Source organism: Dipodomys merriami, unplaced genomic scaffold, assembly GCF_024711535.1.
Source record: "Dipodomys merriami isolate MVZ:Mamm:240054 unplaced genomic scaffold, mDipMer1.0.p SCAF_4, whole genome shotgun sequence".
Classification (NCBI taxonomy): domain Eukaryota; kingdom Metazoa; phylum Chordata; class Mammalia; order Rodentia; family Heteromyidae; genus Dipodomys; species Dipodomys merriami.
In genome coordinates, this window is record NW_027205603.1 from 12364211 (window position 1) to 12387416 (window position 23206).

A 23206-nucleotide genomic window follows, 5' to 3' on the forward strand; every position below is an offset into this window, starting at 1 on the left:
AGCAAGAGGCGGTTGCTGGGAGACACGGAGTCCCGCCCCCTTCTGGGATACCTCTATGGGCAGAGTTCGGGCGCCCGGAAAAGGGAGGGAACCTCGGTCGAGAGTTGGGAAAGCCTGCTTGGGTTTAATTGTGATCAATCCCTGAAGACTCCCAGGCGGAGGACGTGTCACTGTTGACTAGGACTTTTACTGCAGGACAGCGAAAATGGATTGCAAGCAGTTTAGGTCATTAGCATGTGGGGAGACTGCTCTCACCAAAGGTCATGCAACCGTGCTTCTGGGGCTCCCTCCAGGAAACCAGGGAGACCCGGTAATGCGCTCCAGTAAGTCAGGAGACAGCCTTTCCCCAGCAAAACAGAACGAAAGTTACTTTGTCCTTGGATTGTAAGACTCCAGGAAAAGGCACAGCATAATACAGGGGACTTCCTCAAGTTAAGATGATGATTGAGCAAATGAACATAAGCTTTGATTGTAAGTATTGCATTATCTGTGTCAATGACTTTTAATATTCTCTCGTTTGGTACTCATTGCATTTCTGGAAATTTATCCTAAGAAATAAAACTATACCTGAAGCTGTTAGTGACACTGTTAAAAATTAAATATAATTAAAAATTAAAACACAGACTAAATGAACAACAATTGAGAAATAACTAGTTACCGGAAAGAATATCTTCAGCCAGTAAGAATACAAAATGTGAAGTGTGTAAGTTTAACTAGAGACATGAAATATAGCGGTACAATCTGTGTGTTTAGTTATGAGTTGCGAGAAATGACACAGGAAAGTGTTTAGTGTCTTAAAACCTGTAGTCAGGTTTTGAGTGTTTAAAACGTTTTCATTTTTGCTTTCTTGTATTTAATAACTAAGACAATGAGATATTGAACTTGAATTATCTTTCTGACATAAAGAAACATGTTTTAGTCTTGACAAGGTGATAAAGATAGTAAGGTGTCCTTTATTAACAGCTGCCTCCATTCCACCTCTCACTATCCCTCCTAGAAGATTACAGAATAAATTATTGTTTTTAGCAATTTCAATATAAGATCACAGAAATGCCACCCAGATAGTGTTCAGATAGTGTTGTAGGATGCACACATATTTGGATGGGAACCACACAAACAGGTGAAATTCTTGGAAGTCAGAGTTTTATCCTCAGTTCTTCAGATCCTGGAACTGACTTTTGATGGTGTTAGTGACCAAAGAAGTCCTTTAAGAACTTGTAATAATCACCATCAAAGTGACATATACTCCAGGGTGTGAATGTGGGGATTTAATAAGGGATATTATTTCTCAGTAATCCAAACACTGCTGCTGTATGCAAAATATCCTTTCTGATTTCCATTCACATGGGAACTTAGTTCACTCAACTATTCACAATATTACTGAATTTCTACAATGATAGGCTAGGCTCTGTGCTCAAGACTAGCATAAGAAACAGGGAATAAAAGAAACAGTTTAAGTAGTAAGTAATAGTCTGCTTTGTGGACTATACGCTGGGGGCTAGTTATTTAAGACATGGAAAAAGCTGGTGAAATCAATTTTGTTTAAATGTCCCTGCCTCTAAATTCACTGTCTTCTGTCCATGAACCTGAACCTATGACAGAGGTTTACTGAATCTTGTTTTCTCAACTCCGTGAAAATCATCCATCTGGCTCCACGAAATATTCTTTAGATCAAGGTTTGAGGAACTTGTTTAGATTTCAGTTTTTATATGTGTATGTAAAAATCAAACTCTAGGACTCTGCAAGTTATTCCTAATAACTTGATTGGAGATGTTATCCCATTTTTTTTTCAGTTTATAGACTGATGAGTATAGATTGATTCATGGATGAGTGGCTCAGTTGGTAGAGCACTAGCCAATGAGCAAAAGCATTAGGTATTGAGTTCAAGTCCAGGTTTTGAAGCTAAAAAAAAAAAGATTTATAAATTTCCTTTTAGAGTTCCTTTTCTTTCTTCTATTCTAAAGGTGTTATATAAAGGAATTACCATTACATAAATCAGGTAATGAATATATTTCTTTTTTTTCCCCTCACTCTCTTCCAATTTCCCCCTCCCATCTCCCATCTCCACCCACAATCTTTTTTTTTTTTTTTTTGGTGCTGACTCTGAAGCTTAAACTCAGGGTCTTGTATGCTTGGATAGTTTTTTCCATTCAAGGCTGGCCACACTTCCACTTCCTTAGATTTTTTTTTTCCCCCTGTAGGATTATTTACAAACTCTTTGATATATGTAATGACACCAATCATGTAGGCTGATATCAAATAATAAACAATACTAATACAAATTGAGATGAAAATAATTCTAAAGCCTTACTGTGTTTGTAGTAGCGTAAGTGAAACAATCCAACTCTACCTTTACTAAACGGCTCAGCAGGTTATTATTTATCATTGACCATGTCCCAGCCTATCAATGAAGCTTTGACATGTATGCAGAAGTAGTTTAAAATGCATTGTCTGATCTTAATGCAACACATGAAACATGTATGTTGTATAGCAATGTAATAATTTAAAAATTTTTTTAATTGTGAAAATATCGTACAGAGGGGTTACAATTACATGAACAAGATAATGAGTACATTTCTTATCAAGCATTGTTGCCTCCTCCTTTGTTTCCCCTTAAGCAATATAATAATTTAAAGGAAAATAAATAACAAAACTAAAAAATCTCCATATGTTTGCAAGTGATGGCGGATAAAGTGTATGAATGGAAGATGGAAGTGAGGAAGATTCTTCCATGGTTCGCTCTCTCTTCAGTATTTAAGATTGTTTGAATTTTAAGAAGATATGTATGTGAAGTATTTATGTAATAGAAAAAGCTGATTCACTATTGCAGCAAATTTTACTCATACTCAATCCTCTCATGACTAATAAGTTAATAATAATAATAATAATAATACATTACTGGGGATTGAATGCAGAACCTTACACATTAGAGGTAAGTGCTCAACCACTTGCTCTATCTATCCCTCAATCCTTGCTAAATTCTCAATGCAAGAGGAGAATTTAAAAGAAAAAAGTCATTTGTAATTTTCTTTGCCAGGCCTGGAGCTTGAACTCAGGGCCTAGGTACTATCCTCCAGCCTTTCTGTCTGTGCTCAAGACTAGCACTCACTCTGCCACTTGAACCACAGCACCACTTCTGCCTTTTTCTGTTTATGTGGTGCTGAGGAATTGAACCCAGGGCTTCATGCATGTGAGGCAAGCACTCTACCACTAAGCTACATTCCCAGCCTCTTATTTGTAATTTTCAACATGGGTTTATATTGCAATTAACTTGTTATCAATTAATTCATCTGTAATTGGAACACAATTTAACACAGCTCCTTCAGGCCCAACACAGCTATTTTGAAACTAGGGGAGCAGAAAAATGGAAAAGAGACTATATTGCTTTAAGTGAAGAAAGTTTTCCAGCCCTTAGGTAGCCTCATTTCCGGGCCCTAAGATAAAGTATAGCTGGAAGTGATTGCTCCTTAATCATTATCACAAGGCTGTAGGGGAAGCATCGAGTCAGTATGGTAAGTGGCTGTATGCAGTACTTGTACATGGGTGACAGTGTTGATTTGGTGTGGTAGCAAATTTTACTCATCACACTTAAGCCTTCTTCTCCACCATAAATTCTTAAGAGGCATTTGCCTCTTTCAATATCCATGAGTATAACTAGGAGGCAGATTTCAATAAACATTTGTTCATCTGTAACTTTGCTTTTCTTTTTTTAAATTTAAGATAAAGCTTGGTTGATTTGCTATCTTTCACTGCCTTTAATAGAAGTACTGAAGCAGGAATCTCGCCTTCCTGTAGTCTTCACATTTCATTTTGGACTTTAGTGCAAATTTCTTTGTAGCAATCAATTGCTTTCCTTTTATTTAAGCTTTTTCAGTTTCTGGGGACTTCAAACTCATATTGCTAAGATCATAAATGTGTGGCGGTGTAAATGCACAGCATTTTCTCTGACCTTTCTTTACTTTGCTGAGTATGATAATATATGTAGTTATTACAATATAATTCAGTTAAGAGCCATCTTTTAAGACTCACTTTCTTGTTAATCTCTGTTATAAGACACAGTACTTTCAATATCTTAGAGAATTGTTTAATTCTTCAATGGAAGTAACTTTAAAAATGCTTTTCCAGTTCTGATTGGCTCCAGTGGACCACATCCCTGTTGTTTTAAAGATGAATCTATTTCTTTTGAGAACTGTGCCTTTCTAACTTGAAGGAGCTTTGTGGTAGTACAACGTTCCATATCTTGATTATGTCACTGTCAGCATTCTGGGTGTGATACTGTGTTATATAGTCTTGAGGGATTCTTCCATTGAAGGCAAATGGAGAAGGAATTCATGGGATCTTTTCTGCATCTTCTGAGGATTGCATAGGAATCTACAGTGATCTCAATACTAAAAGTTTAATCGAAATTACACATTGGTAATTCAAAGTAAACTCTGTACCAGCATTTTATAGTGTGATGTGACTTATCAATGCTGCTGTTTAGTGAATATTTTATACTCTTTTATTAATTTATAGTGTAACTAATATTTTAACAGGGTTTAGGAAGGAAGGAGAGGCTAAGAGAACAGTAAATTGAAGGCAGCTGTTAAATCCCTTAGATGTAGTTTTGTTATAAATTCAGTTGCTTCTAAAATCAAATAAGAGGTTGGTTAGGCCAAATTATTTCTGCTGAGTTAAGAGAGAACAGTGTTACTCTGATGTGTGAACCACATGAAGAACAACAACTTACTTTTTGTTGGTGATTATTTTTACAGTGAGCATTGTAAGCAAGTATCCTATATCAATATAGCACAGGGCATGGCAGTGGATATCTAGGGAAGGGAGTCACTAAGAGAAACCTGAGAATAAACTTTACCAATTAAGAAGTTTTATTTATTTTCTTTAATTTTTAATTTTTATTGTTATTATAAAGATGATATATAGAGGGGTTACAGTTACATAAGTCAGGTAAATAGTAAATTTCTTTTTGGAAAATGTCACCACTTCCTTTGTTTTCTCCTAGTTTTTCCCTCACATCACCTACACCTCTACCTACAAGTCCTATAGTTCGTTTTCAACAGTGTCTAGTGAGTACTACTGCTGCATTTGTTCACCATTTGTCCCAACATTTCTGTGAAGTTAAGATGTTTTAATAACACAGAAACCGTGGGCCTTCTCCTCCACATTTTGAATTTAAATCTAAATTTAAGGAGCAAAGTTTTGATCTGATTAGAGTAGCTCCTGCCTTTACAACTTTCAAAGTCTAACAGGAGGGGAGGGGAAAGAAACTGTGCTTCGTAGATAAGAGCATGTGAAGCCTGTTATATAATGGAATATATTGTTTTGATTCTTATATACTACACAGTGGTAGGGGTATTCATTGATCTTAGCAAAATGCTTTTAAAGTTAAGTCATAGCCTTTGCCATGAGAGACTGACAGAGAAGCAGCACAATGGAAGATCTCCTAAGTCCTGAACTTGAATTTTCCCACAGGGTGAAGAAGGCAATGTCATGTGTTGAGAAATGCAGAGACAAAGTTCAAAGGTTTGCTGATGATGATGAGGAACAGAGTTTAAGTTGTATTGTAGGGGTGCGGCTGGTCTAGGCTGTCCTCTCAGGGCTGGCAGAAAGCTCTGGGTCCTTCTGTTGTTCAGGCTCAGACAGTACAATTGTGGACAAGTATAGACTACATGTAAGCTTGGTGCAAAGTCAGCAACTGCTGTCATTTTAGATGTCCAGAATTTAATCTCTGGTTTCTCTTTCTTAGGGGAGGGAAGGGATAGTGGGATAAAAACCAAGGAGGGGGTAACAGTGCTTGACAAGAAATGTACTCACTACTTTACTCATATAACTGTAACTTCTCTGCACACCATCTCCACAAGAAAATAAAATTTAAATTAAAAAAGGAGATCATTGTGTTCATTTAATTTACTAAAAAGTTGTTTGCATATTTTCAAAAAAGTGATTTAAAAGTGGAGGATAGTGGAAGTTGGTGAGGGCAGAAGGAAGGAGTAATTTTAGATAAAAAAATAGTTGCAATCCACATCACACTTGCATCTAACTTTGCATTTTTTAGAGTTTTCCTATGCCTATTTAAAAACTATTGGACCAAATACTCTCTACATAATTACACATCTTACATTATTTCTACTGAAATTTTTTTTATTATGGACATTATCCACATTATAAGTCTGTCTGTCTCCCTCTGGTAAGCATTTAAGGATTATATAACATTATCTTGGATTGAAGTATATAGTCCTTTAAACAAATGTCTAACAGTGGTTCAATGGCTAAGTATATTAAGCAGATCAGTTCTTAGTTTTTACTCTTATAAATGCAAAGAATTATATTATACCTAAATCTTCGTATTTCAGGTGCTTTATTAATTTATTTGCACTATTTGCCTATTTGTCTAGTGGCTATTACAAGCATTTTTGAAATAATGCTGATGTACATAAAGTAGATTTCTTCATGGTCCATTGTCTAATACATTTTATGCCCATCAATTTGTCAGCATAGAATTTTTACATTTTAGGGCTGCCTTTCTCCTTTGAATGTTTTCTACTGTTTGTATGAAAAATTTCACAATAATAATCAGCTCTAGTGTCCGATAGGATTATATATTCATTTTTCCCATCACTTTTTTTGAGTGAAAGAAATATACCCTTCTCTCCCTCTCTCATTCTCTCTCTCTGCCTTATACACATGTATATACAGATTACAAAAGACTATACATACAGTTTTAACTCAGTTCTTAGCTCAGTATACAGTAGATGCCTCGTTTATGTTGTTGAAACTTTTTAATGGAATTTGAGCCTTTGGTTCAATTGTCTTTGTACCCTGGATTTTGAATTCCATGGGACACTTTTTAAAATCTTTATAATACATTTCTTTTACTGGTGTAGTTATCTTAGTCTCTTTTCATTTATAGCCAGAAGTGCTGATTGATACTACTCTTGTTGTTGTCTAATCAACGGACCTAAGCCTTCCCAGTCCTAAGTGATTATGGCTTCTTTCAGAGAGAGTGCCTTTCCATTCACATTGGTCAAGCTGGTGTCCAGATTGGGGATGCTTGTTGGGAACTCTATTGCCTGGAGCATGGAATCCAGCCAGATGGCTTTGTTGACAGTAAGCAGGATTCCTTGGAAAATGCTCTCATGGACCGTGGGAATTCTTCTTCAGACACCTTCTTTCATGAGACAAGCACTGGCAAGCATATGCCAAGAGCACTCTTCATGGACTTAGAACCAACTGTTATAGGTAACACAGATTTGATGTTCTAATACACTTAACAGGAACTACAATCAAGCAGATCAAGTGGGTGGAATTAATAAGATTGTCTGTACAAGATCATATGAATCTTTTCCATAGTTAGAGCCTCATTCAGTGGGTATTTTGAGTGAATAGCATGACAAACATACACAAAAGTTAGACTTGGTTAGCTTTCTTCTCCTGTGTGATGAAAGTAATTAAACCATGTTAATTTATGTACACCTATGTCATGACGAAACACTGATCCTTTTTCTGAGTCTGAGAGCCAGTACTTAGAAACTATTGAGAAAGAATGTGAAAGTTTGTCATAAAGAGAAGACTTATAAAGAGAAGAATGTTTGAAAAGCATTCAAAAGACAGAAAACACCAAATAAATCTACAAATTATGGGGAACTCAATAAGATTTTTATGATTAGTAGAGGCAGACTCTGTGACATTCTGGGTCAATTCTCTTAAAATCCAGCTCCAAAAATACTGGAAAGAGAAAGGAGGTTTTACTGATGAGACAAAAGCTAGAGAGATGGTTACGTTTGGGGTTGCTATTGAATATTAGCTGTCTGTTCTTTAATAATTACTCTCAAATTCAGCTCAAATTTCTGTAGTTTTCAGCCATCACATTTGTTTTAGCAGCTGTAGGAACCTAATACAAGATGGGTGGTAGCAAAGCACACTTTCAATTTACATGTAAAGAATTCTACCTTTTCTTAGATTAAGAGAGGCTAATTTTACAATATAAATCCCAATATCTTACCATCATGAAGGGAGAAAGAAGAGGAAGCAGAGTATGGAGTCCTGTGAGGTCTAATGAGGGCCAACAGTAGCACCGAATGCATGCACTGATCTCTCTCCCTCTGCAGATGGGATCCGGGTGGGAAAGTACCATTCACTCTTCCACCCAGAACAGCTGGTTAACGGAAAGGAGGATGCTGCAAACAACTATGCACGAGGTCACTACTCTGTGGGCTCAGAGGTCATCAACCTTGTGCTAGAGAGGATCCGAAAGCTGGTACGTAGCTCCCCTTTCCTTACAAGCAGGCCATGCATGGGTATTTGTAATCCTGCAGGTTTCACTAACATTATCTATCACCACCACCACACCATCACCACCCACCCAGCCAGCCCTCTGGGCCTGAGCATCCCTGTGGGTGATCAGAACTGGGAAAAGGCCCTCATGGTGGCTTTGATGACACTCTGTTACTAGGAAAGTGACACGGATCTTTACCCCTTCCAGGTGGTCTCCATTTCCCCTTGCTTCTACTAATGCAAGGCTTATCTTGTCAGAGACTTGCAAAACATTCAAAAATGCATCATTTATTCGAATGTTCTACTACTTAGGAAGTTCATGGAAGACCACATTCTATCTGTAGATAATTTAATTATTATGTGAGAACCAAAAGTAGGAAATCTTTTACCAAGTATGTGGCTTGACATCATTGTTAGGTAACAATGCCTGTTACATCAGTAGCATAGATGAAGTGTGTTGGAGTGATAGCAGTTTGTCTATTTTGGGTCAGTGGGGGACATTATTCTGTGTCAATATTTTGCTTATTTTTTTCTTTATAATTGATCAATGCCTTGCTTTAGGTCACATGCAGATAAGTTTGTGGAGGGTAATGAAAAACAGTTGACTATTGATGCTTTGTTCATACAAGCTGATATATTATTATCTGAGATGATTGGGACCACTACTTTAGATTTTTTTAAGAAAGATTTGTGGAATATTTGAATACACGCAAACACACACACATATATACACACTATATATATATATATATATATATATATATATATATATATATATGTATGTATGTAGAGAGATTTTGAGAAGGAGTATGAACTCAAAACGTGTGTAAACACAGAAACCATATTTGCTTTATGTATCCCTTATGCACAGCTTGGTGGCAATTTTAGGCAGTATTTTTTTTAACCCATAGAGCTACTCTAAAGACTTTCCCCCGATTCTAGAAGGACCACAAGGTGTATTTTAAAGGAGTTACATTTGTTGTGGAGCTATGGTGAGCCAGGCGTTTCAGAAACTTCTTGGTGGTGTTTTTGAGAATTTGTTCCCTCCTGCCATCACCATCCAATTCACTATAAGGGTGGCTGAGTTCTTATCTCTATACATTTTTCTGTAGGCAGAACAGTGCAGCGGACTTCAGGGATTTTTGATTTTCCGGAGCTTTGGAGGTGGCACCGGGTCAGGATTTACACCTCTCTTAATGGAGCAGCTTTCAGTAGAGTACAGCAGGAAAACCAAGTTGGAGTTCTCTGTCTATCCTTCCCCTAGAATATCCACTGCTGTGGTAGAGCCTTACAACTCCATCCTCACCACCCATTCCACCCTAGAGCACTCAGACTGTACCTTCATGGTGGACAACGAAGCCATCTATGACATCTGCCATCATAAACTCGGTATCGAACGGCCCTCCTATCCCAGCCTCAATAGGTTGGTAGGTCAGGTGGTGTCTTCCATTACTGCTTCTCTCCGATTTGAAGGACCTTTGAATGTGGACCTAATTGAATTCCAGACCAACCTAGTCCCTTATCCAAGGATACATTTCCCCATCACAACCTTTGCCCCCATCATCTCTGCTGACAAAGCCTACCATGAGCATCTCTCCATACTGGACATCACGGCTGCTTGCTTTGAGTCCTCCAACCAGCTGGTGAAATGTCATCCTCAGCTTGGGAAGTACATGGCCTGCTGCCTGCTCTACAGGGGAGATGTGGTACCCAAGGATGTGAACGATGCGATTGCATCCTTGAAGTCAAGGGCCTGTGTTCAATTTGTGGATTGGTGCCCCACTGGTTTCAAGGTGGGCATCAATCAGCAGCCACCTTCAGTGATGCCGGGAGGCAATCTGGCCCGGATCCAGAGGGCAGTCTGCATGCTGAGTAACACTACGGGCATCGTGGAGGCCTGGGCCCGGCTGGACCACAAGTTTGACCTCATGTATGCCAAGAAGGCGTTTCTGCATTGGTATATCACAGAAGGCATGGAGCAAGGGGAGTTCTCAGAGGCCAGGGAAGATTTGGCAGTTCTGGAGAGAGATTATGAAGAAGTGGGATTGAGTTTCTGATGCCAACATGACAGGTGCCACAAAGGCACCTTAAATGAAAATATCATGCTTTCTTCTCAAGCCATCATTGGCTTAGTGAGTGGAGTCCTGTTGATTAGAAGAAAACACAAATCAGTCCCAAGCCTAAATTCCATACTAAATTAAATATTTCTGTATTAGTAATTTGCACATGTGCCTTCATCTACAATGTTATTTAGATCTGATACCCAAGAGCTTTCTGGGGTTTGGAGTCCTTTGAACTACTGAGGCACTTTTAGGTAGAGTGTTTTTTTGTTTGTGTTGTAGTTTCTATGTCAGAGTACAAAGCCGACTTTGCTTTTTTCTGTAATGTGGAGAGTCTATAACATTCTAAAGCTCTTCTTTTCCTGTACCTGAGAAGGAAAATTATGGATGTTATTTTCCCTATGGCATATTTGATACATTGATTAAATCACAGATATTTCCAATATGTTCTGTTTTCCTTCTTCCCAAAGTATGCCTGAAGATCTCAGTTTGTTTTTCACAAAAACCATGAAAATATTTCTGGGTATTGATAAAACTTGGTTCTGGTGTTCTCCAGTTGAGGAGGTCAGTCACCTCTCCTGTTCTGTCATGAAGGAGACAGGATTACAACTCATGCCTGTTATCCTAGCTACTCAAGAGGGAGAGCCAGCCTGGGAAGAAAAATCCTTGAGACTCTTAAACTCCAACTAACCATCAAAAAGCTGGAAATGGAGTTGTATCTCAAGTGGTAGAGTGCTAGCCTTGGGCAAAAAAGCTCAGGGACAGTGCCCAGGTTCTGAATTCAAGACCTGCATGCTCACACACACACACACACACACACACACACACACACACACACACACACACACGTGTCTGGCAGAAGCTGTCATCTGAGTCACACCAGAGGATTGACAAAAACAGAGGTCTGAGCGTCACTGAACAACTACTAAAGGAGAACCCTGGAGACTGGGAGGGGATTTGATATTTAAAGAGCACTTAATGGAATTAATTGTTGGTGCCAAAATGTCATTCTAAACAAGAATGTACTACAGAAAAAAAATAGCTATAAACACACTCAAAGACTTTAGTGTGACGAGTTGGAATGAATGTGAGCTAAACATTGAAGCTGCATTCTTGGATTTAGGCATTGCTTTGAGCTGACAATCAGGACTTCGCTCCTTGGTGTTGCTTTACTTTCATTCTCCCCCTTTCCTTCTTCCCCTCGGCCAGGTATGTTCTCTTGGCCTCAGCACAGTAGTACTTTTGGCCCAAGTGAAAAACTGAAGGTAGCAGGTGCTCAAGCACCAACTGGAGGAGACCTGAAGTTGTGTCTTTGTGAGACACACACTACAAGGCTACAAGCCTACAAACCATGAGCCTTGGGCTTGTACCACGTTACCTAAAAAGTGACCTTTTAAAAAATGGTGTAATAAAATGTTTTAAAGAATAGTTTTAGGTTCACAGAAACATTGAGTAGAGATCCTGACCTCCATTTCTATAGTTTTCCTAGTATTCTTTTTATCTTCTAAAATCCCTCCCTGAGATGTGCTTGCTCATCAAGAATGCCACTCAAACAGCGAACCACGTTGTATATTTTCAACTGGAATAATTGTCCTCTTGGAGGGTAATGAACGCAGTTTGGGAGAAATGATATCTAGATAATTTTCAACACCCACAAAGGCCTGGGCTTTCCTGCAGAGAAAACTTGCTGGGCAGCAGTTTTGCTTAATCCCCCGTGGACACTGTGTTCCAATTTGTATTAATATTTGTACAGACCAAGTTTTGGCAGAGGGCTGGCTATTAACATTAAGACAGACTCATGCTAAGAGGTTTTAAATGTGCCTGTTTGGACATGTGTCAGGATTTCAGGTATAGTGACAGGAAAAAGAAAGTGCTCTTTAGTTTTTTTTTTTTTTTTTTTTTTTTTGCTATGATCAAGCATTAAGAATAAAGTAAAAATAAAAACCAAAGGAATGATTTTGTGATCTTCCCTTCCAATAGAGATTGGCATAGATTGCTGGCTCATTATTTAACCATGGGAAGAAAACCTCTATAGCAACTTGTTCTAGAGTTCACAGTTTTGTTAGACTTTTTTTTTTTTTTAATTTAAAATTATAAAAAATTTCCTTTAATGTTCATGGGTTGTTTCTATTATTAGCCACTAGAGGGCACTAGTGAAATACTTAAATACCACTGCTGTGTGTGTGTGTGTGTGTGTGTGTGTGTGTGTGTGTGTGTGCGTGCGCGCGTGCGTGCGTGTGTGTGTGTGTGTGTGTGTGTGTGTGAGAGAGAGAGAGAGAGAGAGAGAGAGAGAGAGAGAGAGAGAGAGAGAGAGGAAGCCATAGCTTTTATTTTATTTATTTATTATTATTATGCTTTTTGGGTCCGGTTGTGGGGCCTGAACTCTGGGCCTGGGCGCTGTCCCTCAGCTCTTCAGCTCAAAGCTAGTGCTCTACCACTTGAGCCACAGCACCACTTCCGGCTTTTTTTCTTTTTGCTTATGTGGTGCTGAGGAATCGAACCCAGGGCCTCAGGCATGCAAGGCAAGCGCTCTACCACTGAGCCACCTTCCCAGCCCAGCTTTTATTTTTTTAAAAGTCTTATAAAGGAGTTCCAGTTCACCACGTCTGTTCAAGAGGACAATGCATCTTAATGTTACCCCTCCATTATTCTATCTGTCTGGAAAATGTGTAACATCACTTTATAAGGAGATGTGCATGAATTTTTTGGTCTTAGATAAATGTTACTACATTGTTTAGATTAAATATAAAGTTAAAGTATTCCTCCCACCCTTTGAGACAGATTCTTGCTATGTCCTACCCTATCTGAGTACTGGGTTACAGGATATCATATTTTAATTACTCTAATTGTCTGGCAAACTTTATCAGGTACCCTAAATAATTATTTTAATATCTGATCGATTAAGTCACAAGTATGATAAGCACACTTACGTGTTCCCAAACTATCTGTGAACTAGTAAGAGTTTTACTTAAGATCACAAGTGCACATTTATAAAACTTATGTATTTTAATATAGGAACATCAAAATTTAACATCCATCTATTAAACCCAATGTTCTTTTTTTTTTTTTGCGTTCAAAATTTTCATTACATTTTTATTATTTTTAAGTAGTTGTACAAAGGAGTTACCATTCAACAAATCAGTTTATAAATGTAATGCATCTTGATCGATGTTACAACTTCCGTCATTCTCTCCCAACCCAAGCCCTCTTTTCAACTTCCTGGTTTCATAGGATATGAATTCAATATCATGATTGGTTATCCCCCCTTCCTCTCTTCATTTGTTTATCTCCCTTTTCTTGACTCTTGACTCTAGTACTCATTCAAGTACTAATTTCCTGGTATTCATTTTGTTGGACTGTGAATTAGTTTTTTCCTAAGGAATGACACCATTTGAATGATCCCCTGTAAATACTATATTTTGGTCAATACATTTATGTGCACTTGCATGCAACTCCCCTATCTTCTCACTACTTAAAATTGTGTGTGTGTGTGTGTGTGTGTGTGTGTGTGTGTGTGTATGTGTGTGTGTGTGTGTGTGTGTGTGTGGGTGTGTGTGTGTGTGATGCCAGTACTGGGGCTTGAACTCAGAGCCAGGGTTCTTTCTCTCAGTTTTTTTCTTCTCAAGGCTGGATCCACTGCTCCACTTCTGGCTTTTTGCTAGCTAACTGGAATAAGAACCTCACAGACTTTCCTACCTGGGGATGACTTCAAACCAGGAACCCCAGATCTCAGCCTTGTGAATAATTAGGATTTCAGGTATGAGCCACTGTTGCCTGGCTTCTTACAAACATTTAAATGCTTCCCTGGCTGAGACATTATATCATTTCCTTTCACTTGATTCATTGATTCATGTATTCATGTAATACAACAAGTGTTAATTCATTTATTATTATAAACCCAATGTTCTTAAATAGTATACATTCTGCACTTTGAATGCCACACCTGTATTCCTCTTTATCACAAATATTTCAATAATTCTTATTTAATTTATTATTCATGAGCACCTGACAGATGCTCATCATTGTTATTTTAACCACTGTGGCTACAACAACAAACAAACAAAAAATTCCCACTGCCATGGAGTTTATACTGTGGGGAACGGGATCTATAAGTCAGTTATACTGTATAAGGTATGAACCAAAGCAAGTACCATTGGCTTATACCTTGTTAGGGCTTCGGGACACTTTCTGTATGTTCTGATGTTTCAGTGGAGGTCACAGAACCAGGTGGTGCTCTAATAAATAATACCAATCAAATAAAGAGAAAAACCTCAGACCTTTGTGCATGGCTACCTTGATCAGTAATTTCCTCTGCAGGATACAGTTACATTTAGAAAACCTTAGTGGCCCCTTTTGAACCTGTCATGACATGTTGTGTGTGTCTGATCATTAGTAGAAAGCAACTCAGTCTGCTTGGGGCATGGACACTGGATAATTGGCTAGGCTTCTTCACTGAATAATTAAATTATTCGTGCACATCAGCCTTGCAGAGTAATTCAAAATTGTGTCTGAGGAAAATGGCAACTTATTATACACCAAGAACTTGCAAAAGTTGCAGTCAAAGTTCATGGAGAGCCTGCTCTCTGACTCACTAGTGGGTTGCTGGGTCTTGCTATTTTCTGTGTATGCGGTGCAGAGGAATCAAACCCAGGGCTTCATGGGTGCTAGGCAAGCATGCTACCACTAAGCCACATTCCTAGCCCTGTCCTTTTATTTTCTAGGGGAAAAATAAAACTCTTTAGTCACAGGAATTCACTAGCAAGTTGAATTGCTTGATTCTTGTGACAGGTGAGTACGTTCCTGTGCTTTCTATCTGTTCTTTCCTAACTGAAGAGAAGGCAGGAGAATCCGGCATTGGTTTTCTTCCTTTTAAGAAAACAGGAATTGACACCAATTCTCCTTTACCCCACCCACAGGAGGGTCACACAGTGAAGTCAGGGGGAGGAAGCGGTAGTAGATAAAAAGCAGTGTTGGCTTTTGGATGTGGCCATATCTGTAGGCATTGCTGATGGTAGGAGCATATGCCCAGAGGCACTGTTTGTTTGCAAAGCAGGGTTGATTTTTGCAGGTAGAATGCAGAACTTGCTGTCCAATAGGAATTGGGGAGCTTTACCAGCTATTGCTGGCAGGTTTCAGCTTTGGCTAACTCACCCAAGTTTATTAATCATCTGTTTATTAATCTATAAGGCACTGCAAAGAAGATGAATACCAGACATGCCTATTGGGGGCATAATCTTAACCAGCATCTGCATGGTGGGCTCTTCTGGCCACCTCCAAATTGCTAGTTCATATCATAGCCTGTGAGGTGCGGGTGTATTTGGTGTTCTTTGTACGAGTCAAGGATCAGCAGCTATTTATGGAAGAATGAGAAGATTTGGGACCAGACAGATGTGACTCTGTTAATATTAAAGTCATGTTCTACCTGGGCCTCAATATCCATCTTTCATGGGAAAAATGATGACTTTGAATTATACTTGTTCAAATTAAATGAGATAACATTCTTATAGCATTTGATTAGAGTTCCTATCATTGGGTGTCATCTTATAGTTTGTGTATATATACATAGATATGTATATATATATAAATGACTATATACATAAGAATATATTGATATATAGGTGTATATATCTATATATGTATATTGAAAACTAACTCTCTTTTATTATACATCAAAAAAGATAAAGCATCTAGCAATGCCAGGAAACATTCTACCAGTGCTGGTTAAACTGAAGCTTCAATTACTGAGTAAGATGAGCTTCCATGGCTCATGCCTGTAACTATATGTACTCAGGAGGGTGAGAGCTGAGGATTGTGGCTCTCCATTTCATTTTTACATATGTGGCAGTTCTCCAAATATGTCATTCATCCGTCTTTTGACTTTGTTTCTGGTGATGACGGTGGTGCTAGTTGCTGGTATGTGTGTGTGTGTGTGTGTGTGTGTGTGTGTGTGTGTGTGTGTGTGTGTGTATGTGTGTGTGTTACCTTACAAGTGCTTGAACTTAGAGCCTTGCTCCCTGGCTCAGCTTTTTCACTCACAGCTGGAGCTCTACTACTGCAGCATTTTGCTGACTAACAAGATGAAAATTTTGTGAAATTTTCTGACCCACCTGGCTGTAAACCACAATCCTCACATCTCTGACCCACCTGGCTGTAAACCACAATCCTCACATCTCAGCCTCCTGAGTAGCAAGGATTATGGGTATGAGCCACTGTTACCTCTCAAGAAGCTCATGTTTTTAATTAGTGATTTGCCGCTATTAAGATGTGAGTGGAGCTATGGTCTGTCTTTTGAGAATCTAGCTCTTGGGTTTTCTGCCAGGAAACCTTTACAGTCCCTCCTGATAATCATTTTTAGTTGAATTTTGCTCATATTAAATGCTTCCATCTAAATCCCATATGTATATATTAATTGTCATCACTTTTCAGTTCATCACTTGCATACTGTCTGTGGGTTTGTTTTGTATATATTTTTATTGTTACTATAAGGGTGATGTACATTGGAGCTACCATTCCATAAGTCAAGTAATGAATTTGGTTCTCTCTACCTAGAGCACAAAAACCTTGCCACTCGCTCAGTAGGTTCAATAAGAACTCCAAAAAGAATTGACAGTCCCATACCCTAGGCAAGCTGCAAAGGAGATTGTGATATGCCAAGATTCTCTCCAGTTCAGCCCCCAAGCCAATCCTGACACAAACCCCCAGTTATGTGCCTTACATGGGCTTTAGATTGAGGCCATGCAGATGGCTTTAGATTGAGTGGCAAAAGCTGACCTACTCTCAACTTTGCCTTTACTCCTTTTTTTTTTTTTTTTGTTGGTTGTGGGGCTTGAACTCTGGGCCTGAGCGCTGTCCCTCAGCTCTTCAGCTCAAAGCAAGTGCCCTACCACTTGAGCTACAGCACCACTTCCGGTTTTCTGATGGTTTATTGGAGATAAGAGTCTCATGGACTTTCCTGCCTGGGTTGGCTTTGAGTCATGATCCTCAGATCTCAGCTTCTGAGTAGCTAGGATTACAGGCGTGAACCACCGGTGCCCAGCCCTTTACTCCTTCTTAAGATCTCCCAGAACCATACCCTTCTTAGGAGAAACAGAAAAATCAACCCACCAGGAACCCCCTTTCCTAACCTTTGTTGTTGAAGCTCAGAGTTTTAAAGGAAGAGGACCGGAAACAATTCAGTTCAAGAATGGTTTTAATGGGGTTGAAAAGGTAAGGAAGGGTTTCAGAGGCCAGATGGAAGATGGCGAGCAACACATCCTCTCATCTCTCTGCCCTGGTCAGGGTTCATGTGTGGAAAGCAGAGGGAGCTCTGAATGCCCTTTTCTGGGCCAACAGGGAGGGTGAATGGAAACACAGAATACAAGGAAAGGCCTTAGCCTTCACTGTCTGCACAGGTTGAACAATACTTCTGTGTGTATGTACAGAGGAGAAGGGAAACTGAGTTGGTGGCCAGAAAGAGGTGGAGGGGCCCTGCAGCCTGTGAAACTGGACCAGTCTCAGGACATACAATGGCGCATGCGCCACACCAGCTCACTCCCTGCCCTGAACCCCTGTCCTGACTGTGCTTCCCTCCTGCTTGGCCTCTTCTACTTCTTCCTCCCAATCTGAGCCATCAGGTGGGCATTGGCAGCAGCCTTAGCCCTCAAGTTCTTGGCCTTGGCAATGTCAAAGAGGATGTTCATGATGTTGGTGGGTACGTCGAGGGACAGGGTGAACTTGGTGCGACGGTCACTTTTGGCCTTGTCCTGGGACAGCTTCCCTTTGTGCTGTGCCTGGGCTGTGTACTTGTACCTGGCATTTCCAGCTCCGCCCCCACTCCCAGAGCCAAGGAAAGTCCTTTTGGCCTTGTCTTGCCTTTCTTCCTCCTTCTCTCCTGAAGATGGATCTTGACTGGGCAGGAGGTAGAAGGCCCTCTTGCTCAACAGGGTCTCATCCTCCAGTTGATTCTTCTTGATCTCAGACAAGGCTGTGTTGAGGCAGCTGAAGACCGGCCCGGCTTTGTAGAACTTGTGGGAGAGGCCTGTCCTGGGCCCTCCCAGGAGCAGCAGTAGGAAGAGCAGGAAGTAAGCTGGCATCAGCATGTCTCCCTGGAGTAGAAGGGAGAGATGTAGAAAGGAGAGGTGTGGGGAGGGGCTCAGGGCTCCATCAATTATGGAGTGATACCCATTTGGGTGTTGTTCATGTTCTACTATGAAGATTCTCACAGTTGGTCCCTAGACAAACAGCCTCACAGTCACTTGCAAATTTGTGAGAAATGCATAACAGTGTTTTCCTTGGTATGAACAAATCAAAACCCCCACATCTCAGCAAGGTGAATTTCAACAAACCCATTCCAAGGGTCCTAAAGATCTCTATGGTCTGAGAACCTTTGCTCTGCTAGTGTTTATGGTTATAATTTAATTCTGCTCTTCAGGTAGCCACTGGCCATGAAGGACAATGACATGTGTGTTAAGTAAGAATTTTAGCTGTCTGCCTAGGTTGATTTTCATAGCAAGTGGATTTTGGTTCCTTATCAACAGACTGATTGAATATGTGTGTGTGTGTGTGTGTGTGTGTGTGTGTGTGTGTGTGTGTGTGTGTGTGTTTGTGTATGTGTACACATATATTGTTATTGCTTAACAATTGTGGTTGGATAGCCAGCCAGTGTTTTTGAGGCACATTTTATTTAAGATTGATCATCAGGTATGTTAGCATATTTCACAACACACATATGTACATCCACATACACACATGCACCTGCATATAATACACACTGAAACATATGCATACATACTTTATACAGTTTTCTGTAGAACTTCTATATGGTAGATGCTCTCATCTAGGGCTGTAAGGATTTCTTTTCTTTGTCTTCTATATTTTATTTCTTTTCTTTTTGTTCTGGTCCTAGGATTTGAACTCAGGACCTGCACACTGTCACTGAGCTTCTTTTGCCCAAAGCTATTGCTCTGAGCCACAGCTCTACTTCTGCTTTCCTAGTGACTAACTGGAGATAAGAGACTCACAGACTTTTCTGCTTGGGCTGGCCTCGAACCTTGATCCTCAGATATCAGCCTTCTGAGTAGCTAGGATTACAGGTACGAGCCACCAGTGCCTGGCTTTTCTTTTTCTATTTCTGAAAGCAAGAGGCTGCTTTCCAAAAAGGATTTGGAGAATGATATGATGTCTCTGTTTTCACCAGTGTAAGAGGATGGGGGGATTTGAGGGTGCAGCCTTGGAGCTGTTCTTGTCCCTTCTACCTTGTGGGGTTCCCTCCATTAAGTATTCTTACTAAAAGTGCTGGAGACTAGCCCCAGGCAACAGGCAAAACAACACTGCTTCCTTCTCCCCTTCCTGTATTGACAGTGCTGTGCAGTCATTTTAATCACCTGGAATTTTCAGGAAGAATGCAAATGTCACCAAGGACTCAATGCACATTGTATCCAAGTCCATTTCACACTTGATCTCTGCTTACATTGACTGCCCTCTTAGCATGATTTAACACGGGGATCTACCTGCCCAGGAGTCCTCTACCCAACTAAAAATATAGAGGCATGGAATATTATATTACCTCTTTGAGATACTTTAAAGAGACAGAGTTACTTAAGAGAGCTGGGACAAAATCAAGCTTAAAATGTGTGACCGAGAAGGACTGCACTAGCCTCCCATGCAGCACCTATCAAGGAGAGAATGCAAGGGACAAGCCAAAGAAGCCAGGCAGTGAATGGTTAAGACTGCACAACTTCACAAGTGAGATGATAAAGGCTGAGCCAGTGTCCACATGGTATATAGCATGTCTGCAATTGCTGATAAGAAATTGAACTAAAAGATTAAACTACTTTGTGAAGCTAGAATCTAGCAAACAAAGTCTTCAGCATTCTGGAAAGCCTTGGAGTAGTAAGCTTTGGGAAATGTTTGAGGTATAGAAAGATTTATGTGAAATACATACCTACACAGAACTACAAGCATCGCACCCTAAAAGTGAAAAGTAGGGGTTTATACACAAGAGACCCTTCACCTGAAGAAAGAAAGAAAACTCTCTTGGAGAATATGTTATGTTATAGACCACAATGGTCATTCTGGTATCTTCATTATTCTATTTTCAGAGAAGCTTAATTTTTCTAGATAGCTATGTTTGGGGAGGGGCATATGGAATATAGAAGTACCCAGAAAACTTGAGTATCAAAGGTAGACATCAAACACCCATGTGTATATTCCCTCCCCTTCCCTGGTAGCACTCAGGTCAGATAGCAAGGTGGAAGAGACTCTGGGCTTAATAACAGCCTCACTTCTTACTTGCCTTGAGTGAGGTGCTTAAGTTCTGAACTGACTTTACTTGGGTTGCTGAGTTACCTGCCTTTCAGGTATATTTGGAAATAAAAGGAGATGCTGTGGGTAAAGGCTCTGGTACATGCTAACCGGGAAATACAAAACATCCTCACTGTCCTGCAGATGCTGTGGAATAAAGTCCTGCTGTTCTATCCCATCTCCCCCTGTCCCTGTTGCCCATCCACAACCAGGCTCCAGCCTGCTGTTACTATAGTCTGCTTTTCCCGTCCACAGCTGAAATCTTCTGAGACAACATACTCTGCTTCTGTGCTATCATCTTTTGCAAATCAGGTCTCTGTATCATCCAAGTTCAGATCATTTTGCCCCTTGAGAAACATCCCCCCCACACCCAGACATCTTTGGAGTCCATTTCTGTTGATTTTAAATAGACAGGGCATGGGCTTAATCCTCTCTCCTGGACTCCCACCTAGGCATGCTAGAAACTGCCACCCCTCACCTGTCCAGTACACAGCACTGCCCAAACGCAGTCATCCTTCATAAGTCAGTGCCGGGACAGCCTTACCTGTGGGTGGACTTCGCTCTGGAGTGGAAATGTTCAGGGCAGCAGGCACAGCTTCTGAGGTCTGCTCCCGGCAGAACTTCTGCTTGCTTTGGGGTCGCCGCTCCTTCTCTGGTATTGTTTGCGAGTGAGCTGTGATATTCTCTCTCTATGGAAACCACTCCTCTCCTGTGTGTGTGTGTGTGTGTGTGTGTGTGTGTGTGTGTGTGTGTGTGTGTATAATTATATATATACATAAAAGTGACAGATCACAGGGTGGATCGTAATTCCGGACGTAGCATCTACAGTGGGATGAGATTTCATTGAAAATACAACCACGTCACAGAGAGGTCAGCCTCAACCCCTCTGGCTCCTCCTACTCGTCTCACCTCCCAATTCCCTTCTTGCCTTAGAAACTTGCTTCAGTAAGTCCGAAGAAGAAAAAGTAAATAGAAGAAGAAGAGGGATTAAAAAAAAAAAAGGAAGACAAGCAAATTGAGAAGCAGTGAGTTTTATTACTGATAACAATTCTGGTTAATCTCAGCCTCTCCTCATTTCCCTCACTTGAAATCTCCTGTTGGAAATTCAGAGCCAGGAACTGTTTTGCAGGCAGAGAAGGTGGCTGGGGGAGGGGGCGCACCGGTAGACCTGTCCTTTTTGTTGGTCCTGAGTGTACAGTGGTGCAAAGCTCTTTTTGCTTGTGCTGGTCGTGTGCTTCCCTGTCCAGAAGGAACGTCCCTTGAAGGTTTACTCATTTCCCAACCAATATTTATTGAAGCCCCACTGTGTGCCAGGGATTTCTGGACTTGTAAAAATTCAAAGAAAAGTAACTTGGGACCCATCTATTAATAGAATTTTAGGGCTGAGCGTGACACACACACAGAGAAGTGTATGTGTGTGTATGTATGTGTGTGTGGGGGGGGGAGGAAGAAGGGAAGAAGAAGGGAGAGGGCAAACCTAATTTCCACATGCTTCGGAAGAAGGTTCTGTCCCTGGGTGATTGTGGTGTGGAGGGAACAGAGTTATGGGAAAGAGCCAGGAAAGAGGAAAACAGGCAGCAGGAATCTAGAAAATGGTCTACATGTCATGAGGAGTGTAAAGGGAGCCAGGCAGGTGAATTAGTTCATAGAGGAGGAAATTGAAGCTGTGAAAAGAGGCTGGCCCAGTCCCCAGAGGTTCAGGGGAGAATCAGAGCTCCTGTCAGGCCCAGTAATTCCATGACAACTTCCTGTTGTCTTCTGTAGGACTAGTTGGCTCTCCCTAGTTCTAGAAAAAGCACAGTCCAGGTCTCAGATTGTTACTCCTCTCTTAAAGTTCTCCTAGATAGAGGGGTAAGTGAAATTCTGAGATCATCAAAACTCGGAGGCTTACAAGTATTTTGGGTTACCAGTGGAAAGAAAGCCCTTGTGGAGAAGGCACCTCCTTTCCCTCAATTCTCTGTGGAGCTTGGGAGGTTGGACCTCCCTCTCATTCCTTTATCTAGAGCCATGTGGGCTGAGATTCTCTAGCAACGTGAAACCAGGTTCGTGTTTCAGTCCACATTTATCAGTGGGTTCATTAGTTCATTCTTTCATTCATACATATGCACCAGTTGGAGGAAAAGGTTTTGTTTTCATTTGAGTTAATTAGACAATCATGGAATTTATGTGGAAATGAGTTGAACTCCCTTCTCTACTGTCATGAGCTCTGGAAGGCCAGGAGGCCATCTTGTGAAGATACCAAACATCCAGAGGCAGGTACTCATTTGGTAACCTTGTAAGATGCTTAGCAGCATTCCTGGCTTTCTTTCACTAGATACTAGTGACATCTCCCTTCGGAATTTGTGTCACTAAAAAAGGCTCCAGATTTTCCCCTTGTTGGTAGAATCGCCCCTAGCTGAGAACCAGCTCCTAGCTGGAATATGGGGTTAGACAGAGAGACAATGAGACTGCTACCAGCTTAACAAAGTTCCCCGTGGGATGCCCCATAAATCTGGCCAGCACTAAGATACTGTCCTGCTTATACATACAGGTGAAAAGCACACGGAGTAGTAGTTTTGCTTTGCAGTTGGAAAACTTGCTTCTGTCAGCAC

The 23206-nt window shown here is 40.4% G+C and overlaps 2 protein-coding genes across 2 annotated transcripts; one reads left to right on the forward strand and one right to left on the reverse strand.

Moving 5' to 3' along the window:
* The first annotated feature begins 73 nt into the window (after nt 1–73).
* Tubal3 (tubulin alpha like 3) lies at nt 74–10756 on the forward strand. The gene is made up of 4 exons (XM_069991739.1): nt 74–471; nt 6999–7239; nt 8109–8257; nt 9387–10756. Exons 2-4 carry the CDS (start codon nt 7137–7139, stop codon nt 10329–10331), a joined length of 1197 nt encoding a protein of 398 aa, XP_069847840.1. The 5' UTR covers nt 74–471; nt 6999–7136; the 3' UTR covers nt 10332–10756.
* A 7161-nt stretch (nt 10757–17917) lies between these two features.
* Nucleotides 17918–21236, reverse strand: Ucn3 (urocortin 3). The gene is made up of 2 exons (XM_069991740.1): nt 21160–21236; nt 17918–18418 (listed from the first exon to the last, which is right to left on the reverse strand). Exon 2 carries the CDS (start codon nt 18410–18412, stop codon nt 17918–17920), a length of 495 nt encoding a protein of 164 aa, XP_069847841.1. The 5' UTR covers nt 18413–18418; nt 21160–21236.
* Between the last annotated feature and the right edge of the window lie 1970 nt (nt 21237–23206).

Excerpts from the sequence above, each read along its gene's own strand:
- Tubal3 (XM_069991739.1), top strand. The coding sequence starts at position 7,137 with ATGGACCGTGGGAATTCTTCTTCAGACACCTTCTTTCATGAGACAAGC. Across the intron at positions 7,240-8,108 it reads CTTAGAACCAACTGTTATAG|ATGGGATCCGGGTGGGAAAG; the intron begins GTAACACAGATT and ends CTCCCTCTGCAG. Across the intron at positions 8,258-9,386 it reads TAGAGAGGATCCGAAAGCTG|GCAGAACAGTGCAGCGGACT; the intron begins GTACGTAGCTCC and ends ATTTTTCTGTAG.
- Ucn3 (XM_069991740.1), bottom strand. The coding sequence starts at position 18,412 with ATGCTGATGCCAGCTTACTTCCTGCTCTTCCTACTGCTGCTCCTGGGA.